The 26,312-nt window shown below is 42.2% G+C and overlaps 1 protein-coding gene across 1 annotated transcript in view; it reads left to right on the top strand.

Moving 5' to 3' along the window:
• The first annotated feature begins 4,023 nt into the window (after positions 1-4,023).
• COL9A1 (collagen type IX alpha 1 chain) overlaps positions 4,024-26,312 on the top strand; it is a 109,458-nt gene continuing 87,169 nt past the window's right edge. The window contains exons 1-5 of the mRNA XM_006127230.4: positions 4,024-4,250; positions 4,568-4,641; positions 6,032-6,109; positions 6,241-6,373; positions 15,877-16,273. Of these exons, the coding sequence (XP_006127292.1) occupies positions 4,237-4,250; positions 4,568-4,641; positions 6,032-6,109; positions 6,241-6,373; positions 15,877-16,273 (696 nt within the window). The 5' untranslated portion in view covers positions 4,024-4,236. The remainder of the gene's footprint in view (positions 4,251-4,567; positions 4,642-6,031; positions 6,110-6,240; positions 6,374-15,876; positions 16,274-26,312) is intronic.

The raw sequence follows: 26,312 nt of genomic DNA, 5'->3' as shown, positions 1-26,312 counted from the left end.
AGTCCCTACACGGGGGAGGAGGGGAAGTCCTGGAAAAGGGTGACCCTCGAGAAAGGGGGTGGAGGGAGGAGATGTGGGGGTGTAGTTGGGGTGTGGGAGAGGCCCCATCCCTGGGGGGGGTTGTGCTGTCTTGCCTCACACAGCCCTGCTGCTGGGGCAGGCAGCCTCCCAGGGGGTGACTCATGGGGTTTTTGAGGGGGAGAGGAGATGAGAATCCCTCTTTCATTCTCTGTTTTGTGTGTTCGTTTGTTTCCTTCTGCAGGTTGTGAGGGCCATCAACTCTATCCTGCAGTGGAAGGTCATCCTCCTGGGAGACCTGGACCCAGTCGTGGCTAGATTTGCTGCCCTGGGGTTCCCGAACTGCGATGGAGTGATTGATGGGACCCACATCCCAATCCGTTCATTTCAATATGGAGCAGCTCAGTATATCAACTGCAAGGGCTACATCTCAATGGTGCTGCAGGTCCTGGTCCACCATGCCGTGGCTTATGAAGCCTTATACTGGCCACCTGGACCCCAGCAGGGACCAATTTAATGCCCATCTCAGTCGGGCCAGGATTCAGGTGGAGTGCGCCTTCGGGTGCCTCGTGACCTGCCTGGACGTGGGGGAGCACAACATCCCTAAGGTGGTGTAGCGTGTTGTGTCATCCACAGCATTGTGGAGAAGAAGGGGGAGGCCATCCTGCCAGGGTCGGGGGCAGATTCCGGCTGCGAGGGGAGACCCTTTGATCAGCTGTGGACAGCTGCCATCCACCAGGCCCATCAGGCCAGGGTGCATATCTGGAAGGCCCTAAGAGAGAGTTTCTCTCAAGGACCCCAGTAACTCTCCCTAGGGCCTCCCCCCTAGAGGCCTTTGGCTTTGCTCCACTATCCCTTTCCCACCATAGCCCCTCCCTTCACCCCTTCTATGATCTCAGAATAAACACACCTGTTTGGATTTGAACACAATGAACGTTGTATTCGTCTTTTACAGAAAAAAAGGGGAGGAGGGGTCATAACCTGGAGGGGGAGAGGGCTCGGAGTGGTGTGGGGTGTGGCTGGATGTACCACCTTGGGTGCAGGGACTTTGTCAGACTTGGGGTTAGGTTGGTCCTGGGATCACAGGAGGGTGGGCCGGAGGGGGGCTGGAGTGGGGTCAGGGATGGCAGGGGACAGGGGGAGGGGGCATGGGCATAACTTGGTGAGGGGTGATGGGCATTGCTTGGGGAAGGAGCAGAGGCCTCACTTGGGGGGCAGGGGAAGGGGGAATGGGCATAGCAGGGGGACAGGAGCGTGGTAGGCGGGAGCAGCAACAGCAGCCAGGTGTGCCATCATGTCAAGCATGTTGGCACACATGCTATCTCACTGCTGAATGAGCTGGTCCCACACATGGCTTTGCTACTCTGCATCCTCCTAGATCTTCTGCGCCAGAGTCTGCTGCATGTCGCGTAGGATGCTGAAATGCTACCGCATCAGGTCTTCATGGACTTGGTGTGCTTTCAGGTCCCCCAGGCTCTGGTGGCTGGCTTATGTGGTGTGGCACGCCTCTCAGTCCTGACTGGTCTGGCTGGGGAGAGTACAAAGAGGGGGAGGCGGTCATTCATCTATGTAGACACTGTCCCTAAGGCCATGCCCTTCTCTGTGATCAGCGACCAACAGTCCTTGGGCCAGAGGAGACGGATGTCCTGGGAGCAAGGCCATGTGTGGCCTGCACAGCAGGCCTCACAGGGGCCCCATGATGCCTAGGGGACCATGCTGCTCGCTTTCCCTCCCCCCCCCCCGGGCCCATGGACAAGCAGGCAAGGGAAGTGTCCGGCAACAGTGGGATCCCCCCCCATGGGTGGCAGAGGAACCAGGAGCAGCCTGGCCTTCCCTGGGGCCTGCACACACACCTGCGGCTCACAGCACTGCCATGGGAGCAGGTGCTGCCTCACACATGCAGGCATGCCCTTTTGCTGTGTGCAGCACTCGTAGGGGTGTCTGGGATCATGCTTGCGCCCTTTTGGCTAGCCTGCTTTCAGCTGTGGCAGGTGGTGGGTGGTGGGAGGGCATTCCTCCCCGCCCGGGGCCAGACATGTGTATGGCCTCCCCTGAGTCTGTGAGCAGGATCCCGGACATGCTCAAGGGCTGCCTGCTGAGTCCGTGTGGTGCACAATATCACTGCATGTGATTCCACGTGCACGGATTGCAGCATGATGTCTAGCCCGAGCAGGCCAAGTGGCGCTCGCCCGCCTCCCCCACCCTGTGTGTGTGACAAACTGAGAGCACTCACCTGAAGATCTCTTCTGAGGAGACATCCTGGCCTACAGCCAACTGTCTCCAAGAATAGCGTGACGGTGGCCGTCTCCTCCTCCTCCTCCTACTGCTGTCCCTCATCCTCCTCCTTTGCCATGACCTCTGGGCAGGCGACAACGGGCGTGTTGAGGCTGGAGTCCACCATGATGGGTGGGGAAATGGCTTCCCTACCCCCCAGGATCTGATGGAGCTCAGCATAGTAGGGGCAAGTGTGGGGTCCTGTCCTGGAGCATAAGCTGTTCCACGGTCTGGGGTAGATGTCCATGCTCTGCCAGGGACTCAGCCATATGCCCATAAATGTCTGCGTTCCAGCGCTTGGAGCAGAGATCCTGTAGTGTCTCCTCCTAGTCCCACAGCTCGAGGAGGGACAGGATGTCCGCTCCAGACCAGGAGGGCGCACACCACTTGCTACCCCTAGCAGGGTCCTGGGAACCCTGCTTTTGCTCCCTGCGAGGGCTAGGAGAGGCTTGGAGGGCTTGTGGCTGCACCATGGGTGAGCAGGCCTGTGGCAGGGAGAGCCACATGGTCAGGGTTCTGCTCCAAGGCTGGCTTCCTGCCACAAGGCTTGTCCAGCATGCCTGCAGCTTTAAGAGGGGTCAGGAGACAGGAACTATAGAGTTGTGATTACTTTGGACGGAGTGGCCACCAGGGCACCTGTGTTATTTTCTGGAGGCCTCATCTTTCGATAGTAAACCTTCTTCCCTGTCCACACATGCCTTTTTCCGAAAGAGCTCTTTTGGAAAAAGGCTTCTTCCTCATAGAAAGAGGATTACCACTGTCAAAGTAACTCCTCTGTTCTTTTGATTTTCTTTCTAAAGAACTCGATTGCAGTGTGGACATAATGCAAGTTTTTTCAGAAAAATGACCATTTTTCTGAAAAAGCTCTGTAGTGTAGACATAGCCTCTGACCATGCCTTTCCATTCCACATTCAGCAGGAAATATCAGAGTCTCCTCCTAGTGGTTCATGCTCTTTGACTCAGCCTTTCCATGCATATAAGCTTTAGTCCCTTTCACCCTCTGCAGCCATGAGAGCAAATGTTTATGTCTGAAAACATAAAATAAATGGCCTCTAGGAAAGACTGCTTATCAACCAGGACTAAGCAACTTCAGTCTATTTAGCTATGAAATATGTATACCTTGGCAGGATTCTGGCTGAAGCAGTGAAACCAATTTAAAAATGATGACTTCTGCTCAGAAGAGTCCTTTGTCATATCTACCAGGGTCTAGCTGGGACAGTCTTGTGAGAAAGTCAGTGAAAAGGCTTTTCTTTCTACTACAAGGTGTAGTTTAATCTTATCCAGAACTGGCAACATAGACACACCGTAGGCCTACTTGTTTCTTCTAGACCCCTTAACACATTTCTTTTTCATTGGCTTTTCTCACCCAGCAGACTCTGCCGCTCAGTGTGTGGTATTGTCTAATTCAGTGTTTCTCAAACTGTGCTGTGTGGAGCCCCAGGGTTCCACAAGACATCTCCAGGGGCTCCACGAGGTTGACAAACTGGAAACATCGATAGGTACAACACACACAATCAGTGGACAGCTGGGGCTCCGCATACATTTTTACACATGTAAAGGGCTCCGGAGCCCAAAAAGTTTGAGAACCACTGGTATAATTTATTATTCCTAGCCACATCCTCCCTCTGAAGCTGGCATGAACATGAGTTTTTCCTCTGCTCTGGTTGACTTTTTATATCCTAGCTAGCTCCCGAGAACTGCCCTCAGACCACCCCCTCCCCCAGACACACAAGCTGTCCAGCCCCCACCTCTTTGCCTCTGTAGGATTAAAGCAGCCCCAGCAAACTGAGCTTCATTCCCTTCAGAAGTCCTGTATGAGGCAGAAAGAGCTGAATCTGTCTTCATTCATACACTCCTTTATGGGATTAACTACAGGAGATCACAGGACATAAATATACTCCCAAAATACTCACATGATAGAGCTGAAGAAAACCAGCAAAGAAAATGAAGAATAACAGGTAAAAGAGCAAGTGGCATTTGTAAGTGGTCAGTAATTAACAGATGAGAAAGAATGTGATGAATTGATAGCATTTAAAACTGTCTTTTCCTGCTGTCTTCCCAATTTTTTAAATTATTTTTATGAAGGTTTTGTATGTAAGAAATGGAAACTGAGGTAGCTTCATTGATTAAAGATAAAAAGCTTAAAAGTTTGCTTGACAAGTGTTAGCAATCCCTAAATCATCCATTTATTTATTTATTTAATATGCCTGACCATGAGATGAAAGCGGATTGCATGATAGCTCAAGAGTTGTTTATGTTTTCTTTCTATTCACAGGCAAGCTTCCATTTTCTTGTACATGTGCAGCTTTCTGTGGGGTCTGGTGATAGGTGACATCCAGCAGCAAACAAGTAAGGGTTTATCGTTTATCTGTGTTTCATTTCACTGGTATTTTGATATTCAAAAGAGTTAGTCTATGCTTAGATGTAGCTAAAACTTCTCACTAGCCTAGACATCGCTTAAGTATGGAACTAAAAACATGTGTGTAAAACAGTGAAAGCAAAAGAGGTAATTTAAAGAGTGTGATGTCTTTCACAATCTAGTATTTTAAATTGATCTTTTGTGTTTTACATTTTCCATTGTTCTTGTTTCTCTTCTTGCCACCCAAACAGATCAGAGAGTAAATACATTTCTAAAGCAAGATTACAATCTGGAAATGGATACTAAAGATTGGATACAGTAAAAAAGTCATCCTGCAACTCTAGTTAAAGGTTCTTCTGGTAGATGTGCAATAAACTGGATCCACTGTATTAGCTACCCATCAGGCATAAATGACTGGATGTCTGCCACATATCCATTTCAATGACACAGAATATGGCTATTTCTAAGTTGAAAATGTAAATTTGCCATTTTCCTTTACAGTTATGTTGTGACAAGGAAACCCACATTTATGGTTGAGTCCTTTCAGCAAACAAGAAGCCCTCTGTAGGCTGGAAAGGTGTCTCCTTCCAACTTGCATGCACTTTTCTTTCCCATCCAAACTTTAGTAACATTTTCCAGTTTGACTTGGTGGTAGTCATGTGCCGAGCTCTTTCCAGCAAATGTTTATTTTGCCATTTTACTTCTTTAAGACAGGGCAACTGTTTTATTTTATTGCTCGCAGCAATACTTTTAAAAAGAGTATTTAGAAAGCTGAACATTTATTTGGGTTCCCAAATAAATTTCTTTTACACGTTTGTCCTTGTCAATAAAGAGAGCCTGCAAGTCTTTTGGCCCCAATCCTATGTTTCACTAGGGCTTGTTATTTGGTGAAACATGGCAAGGATGTAGATGGGAACACCTGGAATATCAAAAAAAGGACTGGATGCCAACAGCTTCCCTTCTCAACAGCCACTTCAGCTAGTGTGAGGATTGCTTTGAGTTAGAGAGGCAGTAGATTAAGCTAACTAGCATTTTTGAAACATTTGCCTAAACCACCAATGGTTCTCGACCAAGCCGCTGTATATTGCAAGATACATGAGACAACTGCAATGAATTCTGGCATTAGCCACAGTTCACAAACAGTGCCGAAGGAGGAAGAATTTCAACCCTTTTTTCATGTAAAGACTTACACAAAAATGTGCAAGCAAACCAGCTGTCAAATGATATTGTTGAATGTGGAGACTTCTAAAAGCAGATGCTCATCGGTTTCTGGGATTTAGTATACGACCATTGTTCTCATATTAATTCCCTTAGTTGGGCAATTTCAGCCAATTTCCATTTTGTGATAGAGCAGGATGACATGTTTGTTCTTCTTTGCAGGGTTCCCGGTCACCTTCAGCTCTAACCCAAAGACTGACCTCTGCCCAGCAATCAGGACTGGTGAAGATGACTTGCCAGGCAAGTAAAAACTTTGCAGGGAAAAGCTGCTGTTCAGATGTTATAATCAAGTTACATTCAGCTCTGGGATTCTTCAATGCTCACTTCAAAATAAAGAAATAATTTCTAGCAGTACATGTTTCTTCTTGTAGGTTACGACCTGATTTCTCAGTTCCAGCTAGATAAAGCTGCCTCCCGAGGAGTTATCCAGAGAGTGATGGGCTCCACAGCTTTACAAGTGGCTTATAAATTAGGCACAGATGTAGACTTCAGGATCCCAACCAGGTAATACATAAAACACTGTCTTAGCATTTTGTCCTCTTGATGCCTTGACCTCTTGGGGTTGGCAAAGCTCTTGGAATGTATACAGTTTATCCAGTGTCTCCCCCTTCTTATTTTTGGGTGATGTCCTAAGACTAGATTGACCAGGCAGTAACAATTAGAGGGAGTTTTCCCCATTCCCTTCCCCTACCAGTAGTGCTGATCTTTGGGACTGGAATTTTCCTGCTAGAGAAGATCCTTTCAGTGGTGATGCCTCACAGGAAAAGGGAGTGAATAGTTCTGTCATGGAGCAAGAAGAGTGGTCACAGGGGGAAGGTAGGGAGGAGGGAGATGGATAATATTGTGGTTTATTTTAGTGTTTTTGGGAAGGGAGTGTACACATGCTCTCTGTTGAGTGTTGGTCACATGGCATAGAAGAGTTGAAAGCCTCTCTCCCCACACATCACAGACAGATTGCTTCAGGAGACTGTATTTTGGGATCTATTCATATTTGCATTCTATAAGCCAGCTCCTTGGTTCGAGGTGAGCTCTGGTTAGCACAAGGTTAGAGAGAATTCATAATTAAGATACCTTATGTTCACCTGGAGAAAAGGGGCTGGTTCAGCTTCTTTGAAAATTAGAACGGTTTTATTTTATCATGGCTGACAGTGCCCCTGAATGGACCATTATTTAGCTATGGATCACTGGAGAGCACAATACTACTGCTACGTTTTAGCAGGTCGTCTTGCACAACTTCCTGCCCCCAGGAAAATATTTTGGTTCCTATCTGCTTAACTACTAGACTAAAGCTAGAATCCAGCTTAACTGTCTGGGGAAACTGGGTTTATGATTGCTTTGCATTACTGAAGTCACACAAAACAGCTGGAAATCCTGGTTCCTTATTGATTACAACCATAGCAGAAAATGGGGAAGTTAATTCCCCGTTGAAAAGGGGAAAGCCCCAGATTTTCAATGTGATATGTAATTCGTGTTTCTGATTTTCAAATAGCCTAATATAGAAATTAAAATGTTACAACTTTGGAGTCTGATCAAGAAGCTGTTTTAAGTCATTCATAGAGGTGCTTTATTGGGACATATGGTAACTGATCACCTGTCTTCGCTGCACTGTTAGCTCGTGCTGTAATTTAAGTGTTGCCCATATCCTGATTCCTGTCCACATACAAAAATTTCTATCTTGATTTAGGTGGTGCTTTAAGCTCCAGTTAGCTGGCCAGTGAGAGAGTCTGATGCTCAAGCTAGTGGTGCACTGGGAATGCAGCTACTTTATGTTACTAATCTAGTCATTCAATGCAGCACAAGTGTATTTTTGCAGCATGGCCACTTGAACTTGAGTTCAGATAACTGGATCTAGCACTTCAGTAGAGTCAGCCCTGAGGCAATGTGTAGTCCAAGGAAAAATTCTTAAAAACTCTTTCAACAGTTTCTCTAATAGATTTTCTAGTATACATGCATGGTTATGTGTGGTTTATGGGTTTATTGGCATGAATTTTAGCTGGCTGACTTCAGAGCATTAAAGTAGTGAAAGGGCTATGCATGACACCCACAGAGACTGAAAATACTTTGATGTGACCTGCATAATACAGTCTTTGTCACTCTGATTCATGTAGGCAATAGGCATCCCAAATTCCTTCTAATAAACGTGCTATTTCCAAATAAGCTATTTCAGAGTATTTCTTCCAGAATAGCTTATTTCAAAATAAGAGTGCAGTGTAGACGTATCCCAAGGAGATTAACAACATTTGTTGATGGTATCATGAGCTTTTGTGGGCACAAACCACTTCTTCAGATGACTGGAGCTAAGGAGTCCAGGTTCCAAATAAATAGCAGAGAAAGAAAGGGGACTGGTGGCTGGGGGAGTAAGAGAAGGAAAAAGAAGCGAAAAAAATTGTCAGAGAGTCCATTCAAAACATGCTAAACACGGACACTTTAATTGACAATTCCCCACCCACCCATCCTTTTCCCCCCTTCTTTTTCCTTCTCTCCACCTCCAACTCCCTCTCTTTCTCTGCTATTCTTTTTGGAACTTGGACTCCATAATTCCATTCATCTGAAAAAAGTGAGTTGTGCCCACAAAAGCTCATGATATTGTCTACAAATGTTGTTAATCTCTAAGGTGCTGCAAGACTATTAGTTATTTTTAAAGTTTTTTCAGAAAGGGCTTTATCAGAGCAGCATTTTTCTGCACATGTATCCACCATTTTCGTTAGGGACAGCTTGTACTTTTTTTGTGCAGAAATTCTTTAAAACCTATTAATTTATATCCCAGATCCTTTTTACTGTATGGTACTTGCCAAGTTCTCTAGATCCATATTTCAGGGATGCTGAAGAGAGAAGAGAATGAGCCAGGGTACATGTGTACGTGGTTGCTTGCAAGGTCTGATTTGAAGTCCCCACATAATCCAAATTAGTTTCTTGTTCACTCTGGTATAAAATCCCAGCCTTGTTCACTCTGATATAAAATTCACTGGAGAATTGGTGTCAGTTAGAATCAGAATTGCCTGTGGAATTGTAAGATATGATGCTCACTTTACACATACAATCCAAGTCCAGTACTCAAGACCAGTACGGCGAATGTGTCACTTCTCAAATCACTGCTAGTATCTGTAAAAGTACCTGTTATTAGTAAATTAAAATATAAATGGAATATCCCTTTCTATTGTAAATAACTGTTTAACTACAGGCTTTTGAAAAAAAATTATACGAGGATAGTGTTTATGATATGCTAAGCAGCGATGAAGTCTGCCCACTGCAATGTAATGTGTTAACAAACTACCATTCTATGTCCCCAGAGTGCACACATAAACAGTGAAGACTGAAATTACCTGCAGATTGGTATCTCAGTACCCAAACACTATGATTCTGCAAACTGCAGGCCTGGGTTCTCAAGTTAAGATTTCCCTGGAGTGGAAACCAAAGTGCTGTAAAAATTTCTAGAGCAAATAGTACAATATTTATTTACAAGGGTTTGGCAAGCTCCCTTTAACAGGTGAAATGCCAACTAAATTACATTAACAAGGTAGAAGGCAACAAAAGTAGCTTTATAAATTTTCTACATAGAGAGATTTGTATCTCTGCAGAGAACTCTCAGAAACTGCTTTCACTGTTATTTCCTGAGGAAACTATTCCAGAATAACACTTCTCTGTGAAGGAGGGCTCCATGAAGATCCTGCTGGTCTGGTCCAGGCCATAAATGGTCTTCTACCATCTTTTCTCTTTTTATCTTGAGTATCAAACCTATGTACAAGCATACCACTGATGTTGGTGTCATGCTATAACAACAGGGATAAAAAGCAGTCGCCTACTAATAAGGTATTAATTTTCTAAGGATATATCATCTTAAAGGGCAATGGAACCCACTTAAGGAACCTGATCTTAAAGAAACAGATTTGTATTACTGCAGATCAACAGCAAGGGTAAGTTAACCTTTTGAATGGCTGCTTTCTGCCACTCTTGCATCACGAGTGGTCTCAGTGGAGTCAGTGGAACTAGTTAAGGAGAAAGGTACTATTCAAAATGAATAAGGGTGGCAGAAACTGGTCCTAAATAATTAAAGGAAACTTTCTGGGGTGTGCTCTAGATTTATAGGTTTAGTAACTCTCCTGTCTTAATGAAACATTTTAAAAAGAAGTGGTAATGTTAAAAAGTTTGCTAAATGGAAACTGCAAAAGTATATATATAGAGAAAACCACATTCAAAAAAGTGTTTAGGAACTCAGATGAATAACAAAATATCAGCCTGATCCAGCATTGTTTGCACTTTCATACTGTTAGTAGTGTTTCTGAGTTCACATGGAAAGCAGGATTAGGCCCTATGTATAGAGTTAAGAATTATAAATAGATAAAGGTTGAAATTCTGCTCTGACAGCCCTATGATAGAGGAGGGATTAAGTCAGGTCTGAATTTGGTCCACATGCTAAATATATATTTGCACGTTAGCTTTTCTTTTACTTATCTGCCAAGTTCTAAATCCAGAATTCCTTGATTTCTCCCCTCCATACGTTAGGGCTAACAGAATCATGTATTGCAGCGGAGTTTCATGCTTTAAGTGCTTGTGTCACCATCAGTAGTCACAGGGGAATACAAGAACCTGATTCTCCAATCTTTGAAGGGATATAAAGGAAGAATTAGCTGCAAATATTTTGTCTGAAATGTTTCTAATTTTGCTTTAGTCAATATGGCAGAGTTTGGGCCAAATTCTGTACCCACCTACACTGATGTCAACGAAGCCTGTGGAGTTACTCTACATTTATGCCAGTATAAGTGAAATGAGAATCTGTCTGCCTGTGCACGATTCAATAGTGTTATGCATATAACACATTCATAAAACATTCACAATATTAGGTAATTTCTTTCTCTAAATATTTCTTGTTTGGAATCCTACCAAGTTTCATGCTGCTCTGTGAGAATGCAGTTTCTGATAGGAGGGCAGCAGGATTGAACTATGAAGCTAAGTTTATGTAAAGACATAGTCTTTTCCTTTACTGGTACATATGTATTTCTATTCATTGTTTTCTCTTAAAGGAAACAGTAGCTCTGGTTAGACAATCATTTCTCTTCTTTCTATGCAGTTTCCAAAAATTACAATATATTTTTAAAATAAGATAGAGGAGGGACTGTTTGAGATTCTCTCATTATTTCCCTAATGCCAGATTCTACTCCCATCTTCCTCAGAGACCCCATGATGTGGAGGCATTCACTGTAGCTGAGTAACCTATGGGTTCTTATGGGGTAATTGGATTCCTCTTTTTGTACATCAAGTTCAATTGACAGATTTGAAGAAAGGGGTGATGTGGTTATAGCAGCAGGATAGAAAGATGATGTAGTGGCAACATCTTATATAGACACATGGTAAAGATAGGTCAGAAGCAAGGAGGTCAGAGATACAAGGGTTGCAGTAGTTGGAAAGAAATGTCCAACACATAAACTAAGGACTTAGCAGTAGGGATAGAAAGAAGTACACATTTAAGAGATATTCGAGAGGATGATTTCCACTGAAGGCAGTGAAAGAGTCCCATTGAGTCTTAATGTGGGGGAGGAAAGAGGGTATGAAAAAGCAACCCTGAGGCTATGATACTAAGTAGCAGGGAAGATGGTGGATTTGTCACTACCGGTAAAGAAGGGAAGGAACAGAGATAGAAAATCAGGTTTGACATTTTATGTTAGAGGCGATAACATAAAAACTAAAACAAAAGAATCTGCACAATAAGACTTAAGCTTCTGCAAAGCATGTACATGTGGACATTTTCATACTGAGTTCAAAATCCAACTCTAAAGGTTTATTCATATATAGGTACAGCCCAGGTTGCCTGTGTGCATTCTCACCAATATATAAAGACATATTGTAGTCTACACAGACATACCATCCACCATATAGTACTTCTCGGGGAATTCTGTGCCAAAAATTAAAAATTCTGTGTAAAATATTTCAAAATTCTACAAAATTCTGTGTATTTTATTTGTCAAAATAGCACTATATAATCACACCAGTTTTATTTGTTTTGATAATTCTTTTCAAAATACCTGCCAGCATCTATGTCTATAACAATAAAGACAGCAGAAAAGATTCCCCCAAGAGTAGAGCACTAACCCCTTCATGACAACGCTGTAATTGTTTCGTTGTCCCATCCTCACCTGCAAAGTCTAGCCTCACAGACAATAGCACCCCTTCACTCCCAGCCTCCCAATGCTCCCTAACCCACACAGTCACCCCCACACCTCAAGCTGTGGGGAGTCCCACAGCCCAGACAGTCATACCCATACCCATCTCCCACAGAGCCCAGGGATCCAGAGGAAGAAACAGACTGATGCTGGATCTTAGACTTGAATGGAGTTTCCAAGGTGCCACTTCTTTCCTTCAGAATGTGCTGTGAATTGCAGCTGCCAGGAAACCTCTCTCTCCTGCCAGCAGCATCTTCTGTTTGTGAGCTGGGCATCTGGGGATCCGGGGATCCAGCAATGCCAGCAGTTTTCTAGAATCTGTTCTGCAAAGAAAAAGGAAATTCTACAGAGAATATTAATTCTGCATTGCACAGTGTGAAGGTTATGCTATGCATACAGGAGTGAAGGTTATGCTATGGCAAATCTCATACTGCACATTCCACCTCCCAAAATACCATCTTTTTTTTGCTGCCCAGATAGTAGCAGGTATTGGGTTCACAGGATAAAGAAGAGAAGCAGAGGCACCACTCCATGAATATTTTAGGTAGAGTCTATACCTGGACACTCAGTTCTGCCAGATTAGTCATGTTCCTTCCTGCTGCTGCTTTGGAGCCCCCTACTGGAATATGACTTCACAGTCTCAAGTATCAGAGGGGTAGCCGTGTTAGTCTGAATCTGCAAAAGCGACGAGGAGTCCTGTGGCACCTTATAGACTAACTGAAGTGTAGGAGCATAAGCTTTCATGGGCAAAGACCCACTTCGTCAGATGCAGCATCTGACGAAGTGGGTCTTTGCCCACGAAAGCTTATGCTCCTACACTTCAGTTAGTCTATAAGGTGCCACAGGACTCCTCGTCGCTTTCACAGTCTCAGGCACTTAAAATCTCTATTGTTTATATTGCAGTTGTTAATCCGGAAGGGCTAGTTTATTATATTAACTGAACTGTGTGCTAGGATAGATCATTTATTCTAAGATTATTTCCTCACTTTTCTCCATAGGTCTAGTGGCTGAATTGCCATTAGCGAAGGTCCAATAAGCCCTACAATGCCAAGGCAGATGACTTCTTTTGGGTAACCTACTTGTCCCCCAGAAACTGTTGTCTCGACAGTGTAGTCTGGCACATCCCCATGCTTTATTAGGCTTACTGAAACATATTTCTCTTTTTATAAGATTTTTAAATGTGAACAAAAGCCCTACCTGATCTAAAGGTTGGTGAAAGTATCTGTAGCAAGTATAAGTAGCATAATCTTTCAAATCAGATGCATTGAGACAGCTTTCTAGAAACAAGCATGCTTCAGTTATATTACATTGCCATTTTGAAAAAAAAACATTAGTAGGGTGACCAGACATCCTGTTTATAAAGGAACAGTCCCATATTTAAGCCTGCCTGCAGATGTCCTGACTTTTTCTTAAAAATGGGCAAATTGTCCCATATTTTCTGCTTCCTTCTCATCAGTACTGGCAGATCCTGCTGCTGGCCAGATTCCTTCTTGCCAGCCACCCACTCACCATTGAGGAGTGGAGGGGAGGTCAACGGCTGAGGATGGGGGTAGGGTTATAAGGCTGGCGATGGGGCAAAACTGCAGCAGATGAGGCTGGCCACTCCCCCTGCTGGTCCATCAGTGTAGTCCCTACTGCATGCCAGATCTAGGCTGGCAGGGATCTGCCCCTTGTCCCATTTCTGGCTGGTACAGGCTGAGCACTGTGAGCAGTGGTGGCTGGTGTATGCGAGCAGGCAGCAGGTGGTGGCCAGTTAAGTATCACCTCTGCTGCCCACCCATCAGCCCTTTATGTGCTCCCCCTCTCACTGTCCTCTTTATGCTTTGCCCCACTGGTCCTCCATGCCCCACCCCCGGTAGGATGCATCTCACTCCCAGCACTGTGTGGAGAACTAGCCCTGGTCAGAACACTGAGCTCATCAAGAGCCTGGCTAGCAGGTTCTTTTCTTCCCAATCTCTGGGGGTATGTCTACACTACCCTCCTATTTCGAAATAGGAGGGTAATGTAGGCATACCGCAATTGCAAATGAAGCCCGGGATTTGAATTTCCCGGGCTTCGTTTGCATAAGTGGGGCGCTGCCATTTTTAAATCCCCGCTGGTTCGAACCCCGTGCTGCGCGGCTACTCGCGGCACGAACTAGGTAGTTCGAACTAGGCTTCCTAGTTCGAACTACCTAGTTCGTGCCGCGTGTAGCCGCGCGGCACGGGGTTCGAACCAGCGGGGATTTAAAAATGGCGGCTCCCCGCTTATGCAAACGAAGCCCGGGAAATTCAAATCCCGGGCTTCATTTGCAATTGCGGTATGCCTACATTACCCCGCTAGTTCGAACTAGCGGGGTAGTGTAGACATACCCTGGCTGTGTTGGTGCCCTGGGAAAGCCCAAGACCACTCAGCTCATGACGCTGGCCAGGAGCTGCATCTTGCATGTGCCAAACCCCCACACTGTGCTGGCACAGGGAAGCCTCTCTGCCTCTCAGCTAAGCTGTGGTGAGGTGATGGGGAAGTCTGCTTGCACCCAGACCCTGTAGGCTCCACAGCAGTCCCGGGGGATGCTCTTACCTGTCCCTGTCTGTGCAGCATCTAGACAGGGACCCTCAGGGAACGCTCTCTTCACATACCACTGCCCTAGGTCCTGCCCTCAGGAAGGGTGAGGCTGCTCCATCACCTAGGGCCCTTCTCTGCTGTGCCACCTCTCTGGGTTTGCTGAAATACCTGAAGTCAGGTTCTCTTAGGGCTTAACCCTTTTCTGCTCACACTGTGTCTGGGGCTCAGCAGCAACCTAGAGGGTTAGCTGCCTTTTGATAGTGTGTGGGCTGGAAAGGACAAACTGCTTCAAGCCACAGAGGAGAGGGGGAGTAGGAGAAGAGATGTGCTCTGCAAAAACAGGGACCAGGTCACCTTCCTTCCTCCCTTGCACCTGTGTGAGAAAAGGAATGTGTGTGTGTGTGTGTGTGTGTGTGTGTGTGTGCGGCCCTTCCGTATGTGAACACTAAAGACTTAAAGATAAGAAGTTATCCAACTTCACAGAATTTCTTTTTAACAGGAGCTCTCAACTTGATGTTAATTGGAAAGTTTGTACTGCATAGTTCTGTTTGATTGTCATGGAACTTGCTTGAATATGAGTAATTTTACCAGGTGTCTCATATTCTGCACAGGTAAATATGGTCTCCCAAACATTAGCTGGTTCTATGTTTCTGAACTGCATATTTTAAAGGATAAAATAATGCAAATGATAAAGAGAAGGATTAACTTTTTCATAATAGTCAATCTGTTCTCTAATGCAGATTGCACTGAAATTGACTACCACAGAATACAGTACATTTTTTGTGTGTGAGTTCTTACCTTTTATATAATTTTGAAATGAATAAACCGCTTCAGCTAAAGCAATTGCTAATACAAGATAAATGGTTATTGTTGGATAGATCAACAAAATGTGTTTGAAATAAAATAATCGTGGAATTTTAGAAGTAAAACAGTTCTGCATTGATTAGAAAGAACATTATAGCAGAACAACAGATTTAAAAAGTGGAACTGGCTTATTGTTTTCATAGGCCGTAGGTACATAGCATTATTATCTAAGATCTTGATTTAATTCAAACTATTGACCTCTGATGGTTTAAACTATAATGGGCAGAGAGCTTGGCATGAACAATATGTAATGTAGGAAGAAAACAAAGTTTCTTTTGCCCAAATGAGGAGCAACACTAATGGCTCAAAGAGGGTCCCTCCCTAGTTCTCTAGAGGGATGGATTATAGCTATAGTGTGGTTCCTTTGAGTGATGGAGTCCTTTGAGTGATAGAAGACTCGCCACATACCAACAAAATTCTATTGTACTTTATCCTATACAGATTTTTGTATCCCAATGGATTGCCTGATGAATATTCCTTTCTAACTACATTTCGAATGACTGGAAGCACACTTCAGAAAAGCTGGAGTATTTGGCAGGTCCAGGATTCATCAGGAAAAGAGCAAGTTGCAGTGAAGCTTAATAGTCAAACAAAAGCTCTTGAGTTTTCTTATAAAGGACTGGATGGAAGTCTCCAGACTGCAACTTTTTCACGTTTGCCTTTTTTGTTTGATTCTCAATGGCACAAGGTTATGGTCAGTGTGGAAAAGAACAATGTTACTCTTTTTATTGACTGTATTATGATAGAATCCTTAAAGATAAAGCCCAGGGGCAAAATCAACGTTGATGGCTTTGCTCTGCTGGGAAAACTTGTAAATACTCCTCAAATTTCAGTTCCGGTAAGTTTCAAAATCTTATACTACAGAAAAAGTGCTAGAAAATCTTCTTATTTGTAACCCTTTTTTCCCCGGTGAACACTTCAAATAGCTTCTGACAATGGGAAATTGGAGGTAAGTAAAAGTTACTGGCTTTTAAACTTTGTACATATAGAACTTGAATAAACAAAAAGAGTTCATTTCCAGGAAAGCGTTAGAGAAATGGAAATAAGACACAGCCAAGTACTGAAAACATTAATGAAAGCTAGGCATTGTCCCATATCTAATCCTAAAATGTGTCTTACAGTTATTGTTTATGAATATTATTTCCCACAAAAGATTTAGTATTTGCCATTTACATTACAGTGCAATGCCAAAAATAATTAGAACCTAATAAATTACAATTGAGCATGGATAGTTTGTTCAGTACTTTATAGTTAGTACATTTACCAAAATTAAAATATTTACTAATTCTTATGAGAAAAGCTGCTCTCTGCTATACCTGAAAATTATACTAGAGTCAACTGGGTTGCATGAATATAGCTGAAAGCAGAATGGTACTCCTTGTTTTTATAAATGGATACTTTATTAAAATAAATAAGCTTTATTTCTTCACATGAAATATGTATGGTTGGGCAGGTGTTTGCTTCATAGAGTAAATTATTTGGAACCTTTAATAATAAGCCAGTCATAATAGACACACAATTGCTCTTCTGGTGACAGCATCATTGAAGGGGGCACATGGTGAATTTCAAATGTGTTTCTCTTTCCTCTGCAGTGAAAACTGGATATTAAGATTCTCAGTTTTGTCACTGTTAAATTAGCTTATTTCAAGGGAAAAAAATGTGATTGGTGTGAAGTAGGAAAAGTGAAATATTTATAATTTGTGATGGATAGAAATTTTTTTTAGCTGCCACATCTCCACTCTTGTAGACACTTGTGACAGTGTTTTCTCTGCTAATTATTTATAATGTACTGGATGTCCAGCAATGCAGAAGACCTTTGCCTTATGACAGCACAGAAAGGCAGGATATTTTTGGATTCAACTTGTAGGATGAAAATAGTTTAAAAATGAAGAGGAAAAATGCACAGAGCATTGCAAAATCCAGCATGCTATCTTCTTTGTCTCTCACATGACACTTGAGTTCTCTTAAATATGTTAGAAACAGATAATGTGAATGATAATAATATATGGCACCAAAAAAGGTTCTTTCATGATTATTTATTTCTATATGGGCTCCAAGCATCATTATATAATATTTAGTGTTGTGCCAACCCTATGGATGTATCTTGCAGCATAAGAAATACTCTCAATGGGCACATCTACACAGGGCTAAACTCAAAATAAGCTACACAACTTGAAATAGCTTATTTCAACTTTAGATATTGTCTACACAGCAGTTATCTGGAGATAGAGCACTCTTCCCCTGACTTTTGTTACTCCTCGTACAATGAGAGTTACAGGAGTCAGAGTAAGCAGAACTCCAGCTCGACATTTTGTCAAAATAATGTCAGTTATTCCAAAATAACATTGCTGTGTAGACATAGCCAATGTGCTTTGGTTTATAAAATTTGAAGCATCTTTAGTTTTAAGCTACTCAGATATTTATATGGCCCCATCACCTTTATATTTATACAAAAAGTGCTTTACATTTGCTGAAATGAAAATAGTTCTACTTGAAAAATGGCAGCTTAAGCCACAAGCTGTCATAAATGCCTGGAAATGACCTTTCTACATATTGATATGACTTCAGATTGGAAAACATCAGCAGGTGGCAAACCAAATGAATTCCATTAAAAGCTCCAGTTAATCTTTTGAAAAATTGTTTCAATTTTCAATGGCAGAGTCAATATAAAGACCTGATGCCTGACTATTGCATGTTTTCATCTTGACTCTATCTTGTTGCCTGCTCTAAGCAATGCTGGAGGAATATATTGTGCAAATAGCATACTTAATATACATGCTTTCATGACAACAATAAATCTGCCACAAATGTTATATTGCACCTAGAAAGGATTTTAGATTCTCACCTTCTTAAAATATTATGGCGAACCCTCTCCCACTCTGCAACCCCATTGAACTCTATGGAGCTGCAGACTCCCCTGCATTCCACCACAGAAGAACAGGCTCCCTCTGTACCAGTCACAACATCATTTGGTCTGAAAATTCCCAAATTTGAATGGCATTGTCCTGTGCATCAGGTCACAATGCCTTTCACTGAAATGTGGGCTGGCCACTCCTCTGTCTATAAGTAGGGGCGGCCAGATTAAATTTAATACTCCAGGGGAATGTCTAGACTACATGACTCTGTCGACGGAGCCATGTAAACTAGTTTACCCAGCATAGGCAAAGAAGCGGGGATTTAAATAATCCCTGCTTCATTAAAATAAACATGGCCGCCACGCTGTGCTGACGATCAGCTGATCCGGCACAGCGCAGCAGTCTAGATGCGGATCTGTCGGCTGGGGAACCCTTTGCCAACCGATCCTGTAAACCTCATTTCACGAGGCATAAGGGATCAGTCGGCAAAGGCTTCCCCAGCTGACAAATCCACATCTAGACTGCCACGCTGTGCTGGATCAGCTGATTATCAGCACAGTGCGGTGGCCATGTTTATTTAAATCCCCGCTTCTTTGCCTATGCCAGGTAAACTAGTTTACATGGCTCCGTCGACGGAGTCATGTAGTCTAGACATACCCCAGGACACTCCAGCATCAGCTATTCTAATTTAATAGGGAACCATTACTCAGAAAAGTTTGGGCCAGGCCCATCAGATGTGTGACCTGTGGAACTTTGATCAAGTGCAAAAATCTGGTGCTCCCTCCTCACCTATCCTAATGGCCACCATGTGCCCAAAATTTTCAATCGAGTCAGTATATTGAAAGTAAATGATTATTTTGGACGTGCAAAGAATACAGTATCTTTTCTTAGAGAACTCACAGCTTTCAAAGTCAGAGTAAGACTGCTGGGATCATCTAGTCTGATTTCTTGCATTAACACAGGCCATAGGATTTTGCTGAATTAATTTCTATAATTTATAGGAAAACTTCATTTAAATATTGCCAGTGATAGAAAATCAACTACAACCCTTGGCAAATTGTTCCAACTGTAAATAACACAGAAAGTTAATTTTTTTTATCGTATTTGAAATCTGAAGTAGCCTTAGCTACAACATCCAGCCATTGGTTCTTGTTATACCTTTGTCTGCTAGTTTGATGACCCCATTATCAGATTTTTTCTCCCATGGAGGTACTTACAAATTGTGTTCAAGTCACCACTTAACATTCTTCTTTTTCAGCTAAACAGACTCAATATGCTTAGTCTATGACTATAAAGTATGCTTTCCAGTCCTTTATCATTCTCATGGCTCTTCTATGAATTCTCTCCAGTTTATCAGTATCCTTGTGGAATTGGAGACAGTAGTTCAAACAGCAGTTGCATGACTGCCGAATACTGAGGCAATATAGCCTTGGTGTTTCTACTCAAGAATCCCTAGTTTATTCATCTCAGAAATGAATCAGTCTGTTTGGCCACAGCATTGCACTGAAAGCTCATGAATGAAAGAGTTGAATGAGCTGGACCAGAACTGACCTTTTCCCTTGGATTGTTCAAGATCTTTTGCCCATCATGAATTCAGACCCCATTAAAGTTAAATCTGGCACGAGTCATTAAAAATCCCCCAGCACTAGGCTGGTTGGAAAAGAGATAATTTCCCTTTCATAATGTTGCCAATTCACAATTTTAGATGAAATGTCTTACTTAAAACCTCAGTTCCTGAAGACAGGTGCTTTATAAGAATATCAGTTTTTGTTTTTCTTGGGAAAAATACATTTCCAACCCTCATGATTGTGGAGAAAAGCTTAAAAATGTGACTTGAACAAACCCTCAAAGCTCAAAAACAGAATGTAAATAAAGACAACTCCAAATTTGTTACTAAAAACCCTAAAACCTCATTATGTTCTCATGATTTTTTTTGGAACTGCCTCATGAGTTTTGAATTTGCCACTACTACATTAATTCCTTTGGGATCCTTTTCAAAAGAATAGGGATGGTACAAGATGGCATAGCTCTAGGAATGTTTTCTTAGTTACTGGTGATTGCAAGATACACAAAGATTAAAAAAAGTTGACTTTTCTAGTGCTACCCACCTAATGAAACAAAGATCCATTTTTTCTGCCTGGGAGATAAAAGCAATGACTTAGGGTATGAAAGTTATTTGTGACCAACTAAGGGATTTAAAAGCACTAGACTAAGGTAGGGTTAAAATTAAATTTTAGCTTTTTATTCTAATAAAACTGAATCAAGTCATATTTATAATTTGTCAATCTTATTATTTTTGAGAGAAGACTCAATCAAAACCAAGGCATAAGTTTGAATGGATATAGTTCTTGGCACAAAATAGACTTTGAAAACTAGCAACAAACAACACATTTTTAATGGAGAAGGTAATTAACCATAGGAAAAGAATTACCAAGATATGAGGTGGATTCACTATCATATGAAATCTTTAAATCATGTCTGGATGTCTTTTAAAAAAAATAAGGTCTGGCTCAATTTTAATTTATGGACTGGCACAAAGTACTTGATGAACTTCTATGGCCTATGTTATGCAGGAAGTCGGATCAGGTCATCATAATAGTCCTGTCTGATCTTAAAAGCTATGAAAACCATATACCTTAAATATATGACACAGATAATACCCAATGTGATGGACTATTAATCCTAAAAGTTTCATTTATTTTGCACAAGTATATGTTTCTTCCTGCCTTTTTTGCTTTCACGTGAAACTGAATAATAAAATCAGTTGTGGTGGGGGTGGAGGGAGGAGTTCTAAGCATTTCACTCTAATTGACTGTACAGTATACTAATAAATACCTCAACATTATTATTTTGGGGATTCAAGGCACATTTCAATGTGCTGTTGGAATATATTACTTAGGGTGCATCTACACTACAGTACTTAACTCGAAATAAGCTATGCAAATTGAGGTAAATCAATTGCGTATCTTATTTCAAAATAGCTTATTTAGAAATAGAGTGTCATCTACACAGCACTTATTTCAAAATTGAGCATTCTTCCTCCGACTTCCTTTATTCCTCGTACAACGAGGGTTACAGGAGTTGAAGTAAGAAGTCCTCCAGCTTGACAATAGTTTGACGCTATTTCGAAATAAGTGCCTGCTGTGTAGACGTGGACTAAATTATTTTGGAAAAGAGCTAGTTATTTCAAAATAGTGCTGCAGTGTAGATGTACCCTTTAGAGTATAACTTTTCAAAGAAATTAAGTTGTGTTTCCTATTCTCCTTTTCCAATATTTTACTATAGCTCTGTTTATTGTACAGAATAGCCTGGCTTCTAGTAGGTATACTATAAAAAAATATTTTTAGAGAAATTCTTAGTGTTCTAAAAGAAGTTGCCTACATGTCACTATGATTGCTTAGGAGAGTTGTTAGTATAGCTCTGTTAGAAAAGTGTACTGACCTTTGAGCCTCTATAAGAATTTATGCCCAAGGTTTCTGGTATGTTTTTCAGAGGCTAAAAGTTCATGTGGCTTTACATTGTATGCTATCATTCTTTTTTTTGTCAAATGGTAAACCAAATAATCCATTATAGACACAAAACAATACAGAGTATACTATCGTCTGAAAACTGAAAAAAAACCCTGCTGAAAATCTGTTGCCAATTGTTTGTGATACCAAAAGACAAAATAAATCAAAAAAGCCCACTCCCTCCCCCCAAAAAAAAACGAAACAAAGAAACAAACAAACCCAAACCAAATTAAAATAAAGAAAAAAAACCCACCCAAAACCACCTTGCAAACCATTAGAACAGTAGGCCCTTACTGTTCATTTGCTAAATGCTCTCTCTAGATTCTCAGATGATGTAACACTGCTGAAGCTCCATTACTTTGGTGGTGCTACTTTAATTTATACCAACTGAGCATCTGGACAGAAGGATCTTTAAGCTATTTAGTCATCTAATGCCCATGGTTTTCTCTTGGAGGATTTAGACTCCAATCTCTTAATTATAATTATATGTCATTTATATAAATCAGTGTTTTATCATAGGCTATTCCTGTTAAAGAAAACAAGAAAAGAACAACATTTCAGTAAAGTAGTGATTAAGTGATTGTTGCTACAAAGTATTGAGCTCCCTTGCTCCCACTAATTTTTAAGGAATGAAGAGTGTACAGCTCCTCACTGTAGGCCTTTGCCTTTTGTTGGAGCTGACCCTCAAGCTGCCATCCTACACATTATTTATGTTTATATTTAAATAGATTAATCAGTCTGAACCAGTGAAATGGCATGTAACATCTAAAAGGCAACTGTTATCAGTACACTGTGCATAGTAGTGGATTTGTTCCATACTCAGATTAGGAGAATTGTTTCAATTTAGGATATTATTATGGCCAATGGTCTTGGTGTGCTAAAAGATGTTGCCTACAAGTTTTCTGATTGTGTTTATGATGGGTATTCTGAAGCTCAAAAGGTGGAACTCTTGCTATAAAAGGTCAGCTAACATAAGCAGTGGCTTTTCTATCCTTAAATAGGCCTAGAATAATCATATTGAAAGTCTTTAGGTGGAGAATCCTGCAATGAAAAAGAAATGTAAAGGAAGTCAAATCTTCAAAAAAAACCACAAAAACAAAAAACCAATACCATATGGATTCAGTATGTAGTTAGAATATGCAACAGGAGTTTTGGTTAAACCATGCATATTGGTTAAAACAGGAGTCATGCCTAGTGCTTAGAGAGGTAACCTTGTGTAAGAATGCAAGGTCAGAGCTAAAAGTCCATATGTCAGAGCTGGAAGTCAGGAATGAGTACCAAGAATAAGAAATGGAGTCTAAGGCCAGAGCTGAAGTCAGAAATGACAATAAGAAGCTGGTTACCTGGGAGTGAGGTAGCACTGGGAACAAGCAGGCAAAGGCACTAACACAGATAGGGGTTTGAACAGCTAGCACACTGCTTAATAGCTGATCCCCTCAGCTAGTGAGGTATAGGATCTCCAGCCCTCCTGGACTGGCCAGGAGTATCCTGTAATTGATCTCCTGGAGGCTACTGAAGCCAATTTAGGATTTTTTAGGCAGCTACAAGTCAGGCAGCACAATGGGGCTAAGACAGGCTCTCTATCTGTGCTGGCTTCATGTGGCTCCCAGAAGTGACTAGCATGTCTGGCTCCTAGACGCAAGAGTAGCCAGGGGATCTCTGTGCGATGCCCCACACAGACAACTGATTCTGCAGCTTCCATTGGCTGGAACTGCGAACAATGGGACCTGTAGGGGCAGTGCCTGTAAGCAGGAGCAGCACATGGAGCCAGCTAGCTTCCCCTGAGCCTAGGAGCAGTACATGCCAGTTGCTTCCAGGAGCTACCCAAGGTGAGTGCTGCCATCTGAAGCCTGCACCCTGCACCAGCTCCCTCACTCCAACCCTCTACCCCAACTCTGAGCTCGCTCCCAGTGCCCACACTCTGCATCCCCTCCCGTGCCCCAAACCCCTGGCTCAGCCTATAGCTCCTCCCACACTCCATACCTCTTGGCCCCAGCCCAAAGTCTGAACTCTTTCTTGCACCCCAATCCCCTGCCCCATGCTCAGCCTGGAGCCCCCTCCCATGCTCTGAATCCCTCAATACAAATCCCCCAGCCCAGAGTCTGCACCTCCTCCTGCACCCCAACCTCTGGTGAGTGAAAGTGAGGGAGGGAGGGGAGAATGGTGACAGAGGGGGCAAGGCCTCATAGAAGGGGCGGAACAGGATCATGGCCCCAGGGGAGGGGCAGGGCAAGGGTGTTTGAATTTTTGGGAATATAGCTGGCAACCTTGGAGACAGTCTGACCAATCAGGTGATTCCTCTGCGAGCCAGCTCTCCAGCTGTGAAGCTTCTGTTGCTCATGATGCAAGTGGCACTATGTGGTCCCAGGCTCAACTTTAAGCTCCAATGAACCAGAATGAACATAACAAATTAATAATCTTACTGGAACCATCTGTTTTATCTGCCCTTTCTACCATGGGGTCCTCCTCAGCTTTTTTATATACTGTAAGTGCATACAGATGCCTCCATCTCCATTTTCTGAGAGCATGAATTTTGGTTTAAGCTTTTCTTCTATTGATGCTCTCCTTGAAAAGATTTTCTCCAATCTCCCTGAGAAAGGAGCTCAGTGAAAGAGCATCTTGCTTTCACTTTTCCTCCAGTATATTATGAATTGTCAGGTCTTAAAATTCGGTGTGTCGAAAGGCAGGGGTATATGAGCCAGGACGTTTATCAGTGTTTCTAACATTTCTAAGATGCATTTATTCTCAAATCATTTTCATTACAGGACAATTCTGTAGGCTAAACTTCACAGAAAGAACTGAAATGTAATGTAGAGTAATATTTCTCTTGTAGGTATACAATTAATACAGTGTAAAAGAAACTGAAACACAGAAAATACCTATACAGGTAGTCCCCGGGTTACGTACAAGATAGGGACTGTAGGTTTGTTCTTAAGTTGAATTTGTATGTAAGTCGAAACTGGTACATATTGTAGGGGAAACTCTAGCCAAACATTTCTCCAGAGCTCAGTTTTATTCTCCCACACCTCACTTCCCTCAGTCCTTTATTCTCAAGCTGAGGTGTCTGCTGAGAAAAGCCGCTCCACGTCACCCTGGTCTGCTGGGGGGGGGGGGGGGAGGGTGCTAGCTTCGCATCTCCCTGGTCTGCTGGGGGAAGCAGCTAGTGCGGGGTTGCCTCACCCCGTTTGTAAGTAGGGATGTAACCTGGGGACTGCCTGAAGTGAAATTCTAGCTCCTCCAAGTGAAAATGGAAGCTTTACTATTGATTTAAGTGGGCCAAGATTTTACCTCTAATGTTTCGAAAATGCTCATATATGCTTAATACATCAAAACTTTGGTTCATTGTAATTTCCAAACAGTAAGGCTGCCATTGTCTGGACTGGGAGCCCCAGACATGCATGAGTGAGAATATAGCCTTAACTTCACTAAGTCCGGATCTACACTTATTTCAAAATAACAAGCGGAGTGTCCACACTACCAAGCCTGTTATTTCGAAATAATAACTCCTGTTTTCCATGAGGAGTAACTCCAAAATAACTCCAAAATAGTTATTTTGAAGTAGTGGTAGTGTGGATGCTCCAATGTTGATATTTTGAAATAACTGCTCCTCAGAGTCATTCAAAGTAATTTCTCCCCAGTATTTCCTGGGGCTCTAAGTTGAAGTAGCACATCCTCATTAAGGAAGCCTGCCTCGGTCTAATTTTGAGGCTTCCCTGTAGTGTGCACACTATTTCAAAACAGTTATTTCTGGAGTTATTATTTTGAAATAAGTAATTTTGAAATAATTTCCTAATGTAGACATGCCCTAAGTGATGGCTCTAAGATGCCTCATGTTTCTGAAAATTCTCTATTTATTTTGCTCTCTTGTGCTGGTTATTTCCATATTCCACTTGCTATTAAGCATGTATTTCTTCCTAGACACTCCCTTCTTACACAATCTTCATGTCCAATTGCACACTAAAGCACCCCAATACAAATAATACTGATTTTGTGTAAACTAAATTGAAGAGATTATATTACAGAATTATACAGTGTAACACTCATTGACTGTATATAATCCACATTGAATGTACCATTGTTTAGGTTGGGTGTCAAAGAATCCATGACAGGACCTAGGGGACTAGGATTAACTGCTCTTTTACACTGTGTAAAATCAGTGATTTAAGAGAGAGGCGCATCAATATAGATTGAGAAAATTTAAAAACAGAGTTGATTTATTGTATTTTAAAAGGTGTATTACCTTTTGAATCACCCACTAGATGGCAATAAAACCAACGAGGCACATACAAGGCAATTCACTGAACAGGCAGTTCAACTGATTAGAGACAATGTGTTAGATTTATTCTACATGCAGTGGAACACATTTTCTTAAAGCATATTAGACAGCTAAATGAGAGTTAGCTCTCATGCTACTGTAAAGCAAATGCTGCTTTGGAAACTCAGGTCCCATTTAGATCCTACTTATGCTTAATCTCCCTCCGTTCTGACACAGCACAGATAAGACAGCATGTTT

This window comes from Pelodiscus sinensis, chromosome 3 (genome assembly GCF_049634645.1).
Source record: "Pelodiscus sinensis isolate JC-2024 chromosome 3, ASM4963464v1, whole genome shotgun sequence".
NCBI classification, from domain to species: Eukaryota; Metazoa; Chordata; order Testudines; family Trionychidae; genus Pelodiscus; species Pelodiscus sinensis.
This window is presented reverse-complemented; position numbering and strand designations above follow the sequence as displayed.